Here is an 11320-nt window from a genome sequence, read left to right on the forward strand (position 1 = left end):
AGCTGTTTGGTCTGGAGGGTGGGCCCAGGTGAGACGTGGGCTAGGACATTCCAGCAAAGGGAACAGAAAGAGTAAAACCAGAGGGTAGTCATGTTAACAGGCAGAAAAGCGGGAGAGACAGAGAGGGCAAATGAGGAAAGAGATGGAAATGGACATAGCGAGACACTGATTTCAAAGTTCTGGGAATATCTCAGTGGAGGTATCTAGCCAGTCGCTATAAAGATGGGTGTGGAACGGGAGCCTGGAGAAATAGGAATTCAATGCTGTAAGAATTCGGTTCAGAGTGAGAATGAGGAGTCCAAGGAATGTGGAGAAGACAATCTTGAAAATGGGGGAGGAGGAAGAGGAAGCTGAATGTGGTCCAGGAGGAAGAAACAGAAGGACAGCGATTAGTGGGTCAGTGGCCCCTCCCTGGATCTCAGCTGTCAGAAGATGGAGGTTCAATGAACAGGTCTTCATTCAGTAAGATGCAAGAAGATGAAGGAGGAGGAAAAGGCCATGAAATGCGGGCAGTAAAAGATCACTTGTGACACCCGAGGAAGCAGTTTTGGTCCAGCCAAGGAGGATGTAAGGCAAGTTAATACAACTGAAGAGTGAACTGGATTAGCAGTGATGGCAAATTCCAGGACTTTGACAATGAAAGTGAAAGCTACTCAGTCGTGTCTGACTCTTTGCGACCCCATGGGCTATACAGTCCATGGAATTCTCCAGGCCAGAATACTGGAGTGGGTAGTCTTTCCCTTCTCCAGAGGATCTTCCCAACCCAAGAATCAAACCCAGGTCTCCCACACTGCAGGCGGATTCTTTACCAGCTGAGCCACAAGGGAAGCCCAAGAAAACTGGAGTGGGTAGCCTATCCCTTCTCCAGGGGATCTTCCTGACCCAGGAATTGAACTGGGGTCTCCTGCATTGCAGGCGGATTCTTTACCAACTGAGCTGAGTGATAGCAAATTCCAGGACTTTGACAGAGGCCACAAGAAAACACTAGATACATCTTCCGATCTCTTGCCGCCTCTGGTGGTCCTCAGTTATTGTCATTCAGCCGCTAAATCATGCTAAGTCACAAAGTCCCTGCAGCACCGTGGTCGCAGCATGCCAGGTGTTGCCATGCTGCGACATGCCAGGCTTCCCTGTCTTCCACTGTCTCCCGGAGTTTGCTCAAACTCATGCCATCCAACCGTCTCATCCTCTGTTGTCCCCCTCTCCTCCTGCCCTCAGTCTTTCCCAGCATCAGGGTCTTTTCCAGTGAGTTGGCTCTTTGCATCAGGTGGCCAAAGTGTTGGAGCTTCAGCTTCAGTATCAGTCCTTCCAGTGAATATTCAAGGTTGATTTCCTTTAGGATTGACTGGTTTGATCTGGCTGCCTACTTTATTATTCCCTAGACTTTTCTCTAAATGACTCTTTTCAACTCAAAGCTGCCTCAAAAGTGAAAGGTCTACCACCTGAGTGACAAGTGTTCTGAGGGATGAGTAACAACAGCCCCTTTGGAAAGAGCCTTCCACCTGCAGGGGGACCATATGGACAAGACACCTGAGCATGGATGTAAATTCATGGTGTCACCCCCCCATCACCTGTGTCCCTTCCATCATCCATCAGTGTCCCAACTGCCTACCTGGTACCCAAATGCTGGGGGTCCTGTTTCAAACACAAACACCCCCGGATTCAAAAATCAAACCACAAGGCAAACAGGTTCAGTCAGACATGGTGACAAGGATGCTGAACTCAGAAGAGGCATCTTCAGATTCATCCGCCCTCCCTGCTGGTTAGCTTCTTTAAACATCAAGGCAGAGGCTTGGACTAAAAGGCCACTAAAATGTCTTTCTTCTCAAAAATGAACAAAAACCAGCCACGATTTGGGCAGTTATTGAAACATTTTGGAGATGGTGAAAAGAAAGCAGCTGAACTTGGGATCAAGTGGAAGGTGTCAGCGTGGGTTCAGGGAAAGGAGAGGAAGGACAGAGACCCGGGGTGAAGGCTGGGGGGCAGCCCCAGACCCATGAGAAATGGGACCCCCTCTACACCCGGGGGCAGGTGGGGCGCCCCCTCTGTGTGGGCATCTGTTTGTCTTGCTCTCGTCTGTTGCAAGGCTGCCCTGGCCCCCCATCAGCACGGCCCGTGGTGGGAGGGTCCTTACCCATCGTGTTGTTGGCTCGAGAGCAGGTTGTGCGCTTCAGGATCTCATGCACCTAAAACAGACAACAGCGAGGCTGTGAGCACCTGGGCACGTGCTGCAGCCCGGCCTGGTGCGTGTGTGTGCAGGGCGGGGGGGTGGTACCTAGGCAGGTGCCAGCTCACAGACTCCTGGTCAAGCCCATACAAACAGAGCATCTAACCTCCTCACATACACGCCACACCTTACCCCCCCTCCCAAAAAATGAAGAAAAGGCTGTATGTTGACTGAAGTTACAGGAAGGAAGGGGACCCCAGACCCACACCCCTCTGCGAGGGCTTGGGAAGACACTTGGGGGGTGGGGAGAGGCAAGAAGGAGGGGTGCCCTCCCTACCAGCCCCAACAGTGCCTTGCTGCTGAGGGGTCCTGGGCAAGCTCCGGGCAGGTTCTGAGGGCCCATGGTCCCCTCTGTAATAGAGCTGTCTCTCGGAGATGTTTGGGGGAACCATGAAAGTGCTTTGGGAATTGGGAAAGGGCTCCCTATGTCTTGGTCACTGGGAGTATTACTTCTCTGCTTTTTGCCTGAGCATCTTGCCTCCCCAGGCAGAGTAGGTCTCCCAGGTCCTCAAGACTCCACGTCTCAGAGAGTACCTTGGGTGCATAGTGATGGCTGACCAAGGACCACTGCTCATTAACAGATCAACAGTCCCTGAGTGGGGAGCTTGCATGGACCCTGTCACTCACTGTGAGGGCAGAGTGCTGAGAGCATCCGAGCCAAGGAAGCCCAGGGCGCAGCATAAACCTGCTTGCCAACAAGTGCCCTCCAACGGGTCCCAAGCCTGTGCCCAGCTCTAAGGAGGTGCCAGGGACAGAACTCTGTGCCGGGACATGTGACTGGTCTGCCCAGACGGCCACAGGGAAGAGGGCACAGGAGACGGGCCTAAGGAGATGCGGGCAAGGTCCTCAGACCAAAGTCCAGGTCAGAGCAGACCCCAAGACAAACCTCAAGCCTCTCTCCCTCTGTCACAGAGTTGGGTGGACTGAGGAATGAGCAGGAGGGGAAGGAAGACGCCTCCAGGATGAGAAAAGATGTGTTACTTCATCACCATTCACACTCCCACATTCCAGCCACAGACCAGGAGTGGAAAATAAATGACTTCCAGCGGAATGGGGCCCAAGAATGTTTAATTCACTTATAACACGGTGCCATATTCAACAGCAATAATAATTAGGAACAGAATTTATATGGCAGTCCATTATTTTACAAGCACTTTGCAATTATCGGGTAATTTCCACGACTCCCTATAACTTCCCCCCCAAGACGTGGGACCTGAGCCGTGGTGAGAGTTAAACTTCTTGTAACAGCATCAGTCAGGACAATGGGAGGTCATGCTTTTTTCCATAGGCAGATAAAAGAAATCATATGGCCATTTTAAATCTTCCTAGAACACCAGGCCAAGGGAACTGGAGTGTTTTCCTGCACATTCTGCAGGCAGAGTCAAGGCTATGTTTTCAGCATGACTTAGAAATGTTCTGTAGCTTCCTGCAATCCTCGGTCCCTTCTCACCCACCCTGCTGACATGGAAGTCCCTCTAAGCTGTTGCTGTCATTCAGTCCCTAAGTTGTGTCCGACTCCTTGCGACTACAGCACGCCAGGCTTCCCTATCCATGGACTACAGCATGCCAGGCTTCCCTGTCCTTCACTATCTCCCTGAGTTTGCTCAAATTCATGTCCATTGAATTGGTGATACTATCTAACCATCTCATCTTCTGCCGCCCTCTTCTCCTCTTGCCCTCAATCTTTCCCAGCCTCAGGGTCTTTTCCAAAGAGCTGGCTCTCTGCATCAGTTGACCAGAGTACTGGAGCTTCAGCTTCAGCATTAGTCCTTCCAGTAAATATTCAGGGTTGATTTTCTTTGGGATTGACTTGTTTGATCGCCTTGCTGTCCAAGGGACTCTCAAGAGTCTTCTCTAGCACCACAATTCAAAAGTATTAATTCTTTGGCGCTCAGCCTTCTTTATGGTCCAACTGCCACATCTGTACATGACTACTGGAAAAACCATAGCTTTGACTAGATGGACCTTTGTTGGCAAAATGATGTCTCTGCTTTGTAATACGCTATATAGGTCTGTTATAGCTTGTCTTCCAAGGAGCAGAAGTCTTTTAACTTTGTGGCCGCAGTCACTGTCTGCAGTGATTTTGGAACCCAAGAAATTAAAATATGTTTCTGTTTCCAGTTTTTCCTTATCTATGCCATGAAGTGATAGGACTGGGTGCCATGATCTTTGTTTTTTGAATGTTGACTTTTAAGCCAGATTTTTCACTCTCCTCTCTCGCCTTCATCAAGAGACTCTTTAGTTCCTCTTTGCTTTCTGCCATTACAGTGGTATCACCTGCATATGTGAGGTTGCTGATATTTCTCCTGGCAGTCTTGATTCCAGCTTGTGATTCAATCAGCCTAGCATTATTTTGCATGATGTACTTTGCACATAAGTTAAATAAGCAGGGTGACAATATATAGCCTTGATATACTCCTTTCCCAGTTTTGAACAGTCAGTTGTTCGATACAAGGCTCACCCTTATTCCTCCTCCTTATTTGAACCTAAGTCCTTCCCGAGGGAAACATGATGCCGTGTTTCCACTGTGACCAGCATTCTTGGGGCCCATCTTTCTCTCTCCTCTTCTGTCCGTAGGCTCTCCAGGTGGGTAGAGGAAAAACATATAGTGAACAGAGATGCCCTACAGCTCAGACTGGGGCCGCAGGGTCCAAGCCCTAGGCAGATTTTCATTAGAATCAACCATCCTGCAAAATCCAGAACCCTGGCTTTGAAAGGGAAAAAGACAGTAGGAGAACACTGGAAAAGGCATGGCATGCCTGTATCCCATCTTACCTCTATACCCTGTGCAAACACCCCAGCAATTACCACAGCATCCAGCCTCAGTGCCCTCAACACAGCTCAACAATTAGCCCCCATGATCATCCGCGCTATACTTACTTATGGTTTGGATTTTTCAATGGATAGACTAGAAAATTTCAGGAAAGCATCATTTTGCATACATAGAGGAAATAAATTAACTTCTATTGTTTATTAACATTTCCTGGGGGTTTTGTTGGTTGGTTGGTTGGTTGGTTGTAGTTGTTGCTGTGCCGTCTTGCCTGTCCTGTAGCTTCTGAGACTTTTAAAATATGTATTTCAAATATTTAAATAGTCTAATAAAACAACAAAAAAGACAGTAGAACGGCTATCATCATGAATGTTGGCTTCTATTGAACAGGCTGGTAATTGTGTCCTTGGACAAACAGGCCAGCTTTAACATTCTCTGACACATCAATGCCCAGGACCCTTTGAGGATGAAAGAAAGAGTCACAGAGGCTCAGCAGTGAGCACTTCTTCGGACACCAACAATATGCCTGATTTTTTTTCTAATTTATTACATCGTAGAGCCTCAGTTTCCTCAACTGTCAAGCAAAGGAGTCACCTGACTAGCTGAAAGTCCCTCCACCCTTGGCCCCAAGTTCTGATAGTCCCTGCTTTTATGATTCCAAGAAGGGCCCAGGTGGGACAACCATAAAGAGGAGATATCCTTCACAACCTGAGACTATTTCACCACTGAGATTGGGAAGCTCCTGAATTCTCCTCCCTGTTGCTAGGCAACTCCAAGCAAAGGATGATGGGAGGCAGCAGGGATGGAGAGAGATGCCCCGTCAAAGGGGATTCAGGCTTCCCCACCCCCTCCTGAGCCCACCACAACTGGTTAAGCACCTGGTTAGCTGGTTTACTTACAATGCGACTACGGGTGGCATTATCAAAGAAAGTGTCCTTGTCCTGGATGTTGTACCTGCAGACACCAAGAAAGCCTGTCAGTGCATTTCATTGCTGTATCCTTATCCTGGGACTGCTTGTCACCCCGGCCCCCAGGCAAGCCTCTAGAAAACAACATAGCTAGGTGGGTAAGACACACACACACACTTATGATGTTTATGCTCTTTCTGACCCAGTAATTCTGAAAACTTCTCATAGAAATGTATCATTAGGAGAACAATCTCAACAGAAGGAAAGAAGTTCCCTACATTAAAACATACCTTTCAAAGTTACTTATAACAAAGATTATGGAGGGAATATGCAATTTCAAAACCTAAAGGATAGATTATCATGCAGCTGTTTGAAAATTATAATTATGAAAACTTTAGAAATACTGTAGAAACGTTTAGACTATGATACGAAAATGTTACACGATGATAAGTTTTAAAAACAAAAGCAAAAAGGATTCCCGTGTATGGACAAAGTTTAAGAAAAAAAAAAAAACAGCAAAGAAGAGTACAGTTTCTGGATGCTGGGGTTATAACTGTTTTTCAAATTTTCATTTAATGTTGTCCCTGTTGTCACAAAAATCATAATAGATACCAAACTCCTAATTATGCAAGACCTATGTCTGTTCTAAACTTCAAATGTTGACCTTGCACTCCAAAAAAAAAAAAAAAAACCAAAAGCCCACCCCTTTAGTGCATTGTGCTGGAGGGAACACAGACACCTGAACCATGCCCCGCCCCGGGAGCCCAGGCACTGTGGCGTGTTTCCAAGTCACTAATGCAGAGTAGAATGTGATCGCTTGTAGACCATTGCTATGAAAACTCAAGAGATGGACAGCGTGTTTTCATTGGGTGTTAAGAACTGGTCTTGAAGGAACCCAGAAGCTGAGTGATGGAGATGCGCGGGAGGCGGCAGGTCAGATGTCCAGGCAGATGTGGACAAAGGGCCCAGGGAGGGGAGGACGCAGAGTGCAAAAGAACAGCCGGCCAGGAAGTCAACATGCCAGTCTCAGTTTAGCCATTTAAGGCAGCGTGACCTTGGACGGACCCGGAACCTTGGCTTCCTCTCTATTACAGAAGGATGGTTATATCTGGATGGCCGCTTCACAGCCTGACCCCCCACAGCCCCCGCTACTCACAGGTACATTTTCTCCCTGGAGAACGGATACGAGAGGTTCTTCATCCTGCTGTTACTGTGCTCGGGCACTCGAGGCTTCAGGGGTGCACTCAGCTTGTGCAGAATCTTGCTGAACGTCTTTGCAATGCTGCCTTGGGACTTGATCTCGTACATCTGCGAAGGCAAAGCTACCAGTGAGAGGAGGAGAAGGCCACATCCGACACTCAGAGGAGCAGGACTCGCAGCCAGAGCTGCACGGGGCTCAAATCCCCCATAAGGGACACTCGGGGGGAAGGACGAGCTAGGGAAACCAGGCAGAGGGTCCTGCCCTTCCTCCACTGCTCTCACACAGTGGCGAACACCCTCAACTATTTGCATGGAAGAAGGTGACCTTTGCAGGAAAGGAGGAGCGCAGTAAGGGGTCCAAACTTCCTATACGGCTTCGTTACATCGTCACAGGAGGCCTACTGTGTGATGTCATCGTGTGTGTGCACAGATGGTATTCAGTCGCTCAGTCATGTCTGACTCTCTGTGACCCTATGGACTGAAGCCCACCAGACTCCTCTGTCCATGGGATTTCCCTGGCAAAAATACTGGACTGGGTTGCTATGCCCTCCTCCAGGGGATCTTCCTGACCCAAGCATAGAACCCAAGTCTCCTGTATCTCCTGCATTGGCAGGTGGATTCTTTAGCACTGCTGCTGCTAAGTCACTTCAGTCGTGTCCGACTCTGTGTGACCCCATAGACGGCAGCCCACCAGACTCCCCCGTTCCTGGGATTCTCCAAGCAAGAACACTGGAGTGGGTTGCCATTTCTAGTACCACCTAGAAAGCCCATGATGTCACCATACTAAGCACTTTACCCAAGTGAGCTCCAACGTGCAGTGCACCCAGCTGGGTAGATAATCTTACTCTCCTGTTGTGATGAGGAAATTAAGGCTCAGAAGGGTGAGAAGAGTAAAGAAAGGTCACACAGATGGTAACTGGGTGACTGTTTAGGTTTAATGCTTGTCAACCCAATCTCAAGTCTGTACCCGACTAGACCATGCCCCTATGTGATTATCCAGCATCACTTCCCTTATGTTCCTCTTAGTAATGAGTCTGCTTTCAAAGTACTGAACACCTAGTGAGTGCTTTACTCAAGCACCTTCTTGAGTAAAGAAGTACTTTTCTTGAGTAAAGCACAGCGTTATTACCAAGATAATCACTATAGAACCTATAGTATTAGCTGCTCAGTCGTGTCTGACCCTTTGCAACCCCATGGACTGTAGTCCGCCAGGTTCCTCTGTCCATGGAATTCTCTGGGCAAGAACACTGGAGTGGGTTGCCATTCCCTTCTCCAGGGGATCTTCCGGACCCAGGGATCGAACCTGGGTCTTCTGCTTGCAGGCAGATTCTTTACCATCTGAGCCACCAGGGAAGTCCATAGAACCTACAGTTTCTTACAATGCATAGAGTATGCTTGCCTACAGTATAGCATCCGGTCTTTCTCATTCACAGATGCTGTCACTGAGACACAGAGGTTGTACTCTTCATAGCAAAGCTTTGATGGATTAACATGAACCACAAGTTTTTTACACAAGCCCTCCTTCCAAGGGGGCTTCCCAGGTGGTGTTCGTGGTAAAGAACCCAGATGCGGGTTCGATCTCTGGGTTGATCTCTGGACTAAGCTGGATTGAATTTGTCCTATTGCAGTGCATGACCAGAACAAGAGCCACGCTCAGATCCTACGACCTGAAAGGAAGCCAACTGTCTTCTCTTTCATGATGTCCTCAAGTTGCTTAAATCTCAAGCGGCAGTAAAACATGTATGAAGCACTTGTAAGATCAGTGGAGACACATGCCACGAAGGGGCACAAAGTGCTTCAAAGGGTCAAAGAGGGGAGGCGGCAAGTCCAGCTGAGGGATCAGGAACGTGCTTCATAGAAGGAGCAGCGTTTCCGCTGGACTTGAGCAGAAAGGGCACCTTCCTTTTTCTTTTTGTTCTTCAATGAAATCATGATAATTTGGGGGCAAGGAGAGAACCTCCCCAATCTAACAACTAAACATAAGCCCGGTTTATTTATCTCTTCTAATACTATTTTCTGTGTGTTTTAATTTCAATTACAAAATTAACACAGTTCAAGTAAACAAGAAAACCAAGATCAGGGACTTCCTTGATGGTCCAGGGGTTAAGAGTCTGCTCTTCTACTACAGGGGCATGGGCTCAGTCCCAGGCCAAGGAACTAAGATTCCTCATACATTGAGGTGCGGTCAAGGAAAAAAAAACACAAAAGAAAAAATGAGAGAAAAAGAAACAAAAATCGTGAAGTGTATTAACTAATGTTAACAGCTTCCTTTCACTTTCAACCTCACTCCAGAGGAAACTTTTATCAACAATTTGGAGTATGTTTGATATACTCCATATATATATATATACACACACACATATATATATACACACACATATATACTCCCTATATATATATATATATATATATATATCTTTCATAACACACCTGTGATGGCATTTAACGTATTATCCTACAATTTGCTTTTCATGTGCAGCAATGTATCTGAGACACATATCTTTCCAGGTCAGTCCATGTACACCCAGCTTCATGAAGGCACCATATTACACAGCAGACACACGTTCTAATTTGTTGAGTTCCTTCCCTAGAGATGGGCATTTATTGTAGCCTCTACACATGCTTTGACCATACTTCTACTAACCTTACCTTACAAACACTTTTAATGAATAAGGCTTGAACAAATATTGGCAAAGACATTCCAAGCAAACACAAAAGCAGGGAAGTTCAAACTGGATTTAAGAAGGGTTAGAAACAGCCGAGGTCTTAGAAAAGACCCTGATGCTGGGGAAGCCTGAAGGCAAAAGGAGAAGGGGGTGGCAGAGGATGAGGTAGTGGGTGGCACCACCAACTCAGTGAGTTTGAGCAAACTCCAGGAGATACTGAAGGACGGGGAAGCCTGGCGTGCTTCAGTCCATGGGGTCACAAAGGGTTGCACACCACTTAGCGACTAAACAACAGTGAAACCAGCCTGGTTCTTGGGCCCTTGGGGTTCTGATGGAGGAGCCGTGACTGTCACAGCAGAAAGGCACATGGAGGCCAGTGTGTGGAGCGGAGGGTGGGGTGGGGCTGGAAGTGCCAAGCAGCTGTTAACCTTGGTTAATATAGTAACACTTATGGTTTTGATTTCTTTGTTTACTAGAACTGTGTTCATTTTGTTGCTGTTGCTCAGTCCCTCTGAGTGTCTGACTCTGCGACCCCATGGACTGCAGCACGCCAGGTTTCCCTGTCCTCCACCACCTCCCGGAGTTTGCTCAAATGCACGTCCAACTACGTCAATGATGCTATCTAACCATCTCATCCTCTGCTGCCCTCTTCTCCTTTTTGCTTTGCTCTTATAATAAAAACCAAAATTCTCACCACAGCCCATGGGGCCCTGTAGAAGTCGTCACTTTTTTTTTTTTTGGCCCCATGGTTCAACGCTCACTGCACCCAGCCACTTGTATTTTTAGCAATCTGCACCCTTTGTCTCCTCCCTCCCCATCACCAACTTCTGTTCACACTTGAGTTCTCACTCAATTGTCACTTCCTCGGGGAGGTCTTTCCTGGCTTCCAGACAAGGTCAAGTCCCATCTTCATAGCATTTTGTGAGCCCAAATGCCTCTCCATCACAGCGCTTATCACTGTTGTGATTTTAAACTTATTTGAATGATTATTTGACTCATGCCCAGTCGCCCCGCCAAACAATCGTGATGAAGGCAGGACACTGTTCAAACCATCCCCCTGGTTAAATGAATGAACAAATGAATGGTAACTCTCCAGGGACCCAGCGTTGATGACAGGAGTGGCTGCCACTCAAGCGGCCCATGCTGGGGACAGGAGAGTCATAAGGTAGGAGGTCTTGGTAGGAAGAAACCAGGCTGGAGAATAAAGCCACAGCCCAAAGTCCCTGGCCAGCTGAAAGGTTACCCACCAGCTGCAAAGGCTCATGGGAGCCAAGCCTCAGCAGAGGCCAGGACAGCCTGTACTCGGTAATAACCCAACACCTGCCCTAGGATTGTGTCCTGGCAGACGGTTAGCTGAGCACCTCCAAGATGGTCTTGACCTCCTCTTGGCAGTGGATCCAGAAGAGCTCCCTAGAGAATGGGGCTAAAGGGAATGTGGCCTGTGGCATGTCTTTGGAGGAACCAGGAATGGGTCCAGGATAAATTCTGCCTGTTCTTGGATGGGGAGATGGGTGCTTCGTGCATGCGTGCTAAGTCACTCCAGTCGTGT

At 47.9% G+C, this 11320-nt stretch overlaps 1 protein-coding gene across 1 annotated transcript in view; it reads right to left on the reverse strand.

The window, feature by feature from the left end:
• The window catches only part of ANO2 (anoctamin 2), a 247533-nt gene extending 240320 nt beyond the window's left edge, over nt 1-7213 (reverse strand). The window contains exons 1-3 of the mRNA XM_027543394.1: nt 7062-7213; nt 5897-5951; nt 2135-2186 (exon numbers count right to left, since the gene is read on the reverse strand). Of these exons, the coding sequence (XP_027399195.1) occupies nt 2135-2186; nt 5897-5951; nt 7062-7213 (259 nt within the window). The remainder of the gene's footprint in view (nt 1-2134; nt 2187-5896; nt 5952-7061) is intronic.
• Between the last annotated feature and the right edge of the window lie 4107 nt (nt 7214-11320).

This window comes from Bos indicus x Bos taurus, chromosome 5 (assembly GCF_003369695.1).
Source record: "Bos indicus x Bos taurus breed Angus x Brahman F1 hybrid chromosome 5, Bos_hybrid_MaternalHap_v2.0, whole genome shotgun sequence".
Lineage (NCBI taxonomy): Eukaryota > Metazoa > Chordata > Mammalia > Artiodactyla > Bovidae > Bos > Bos indicus x Bos taurus.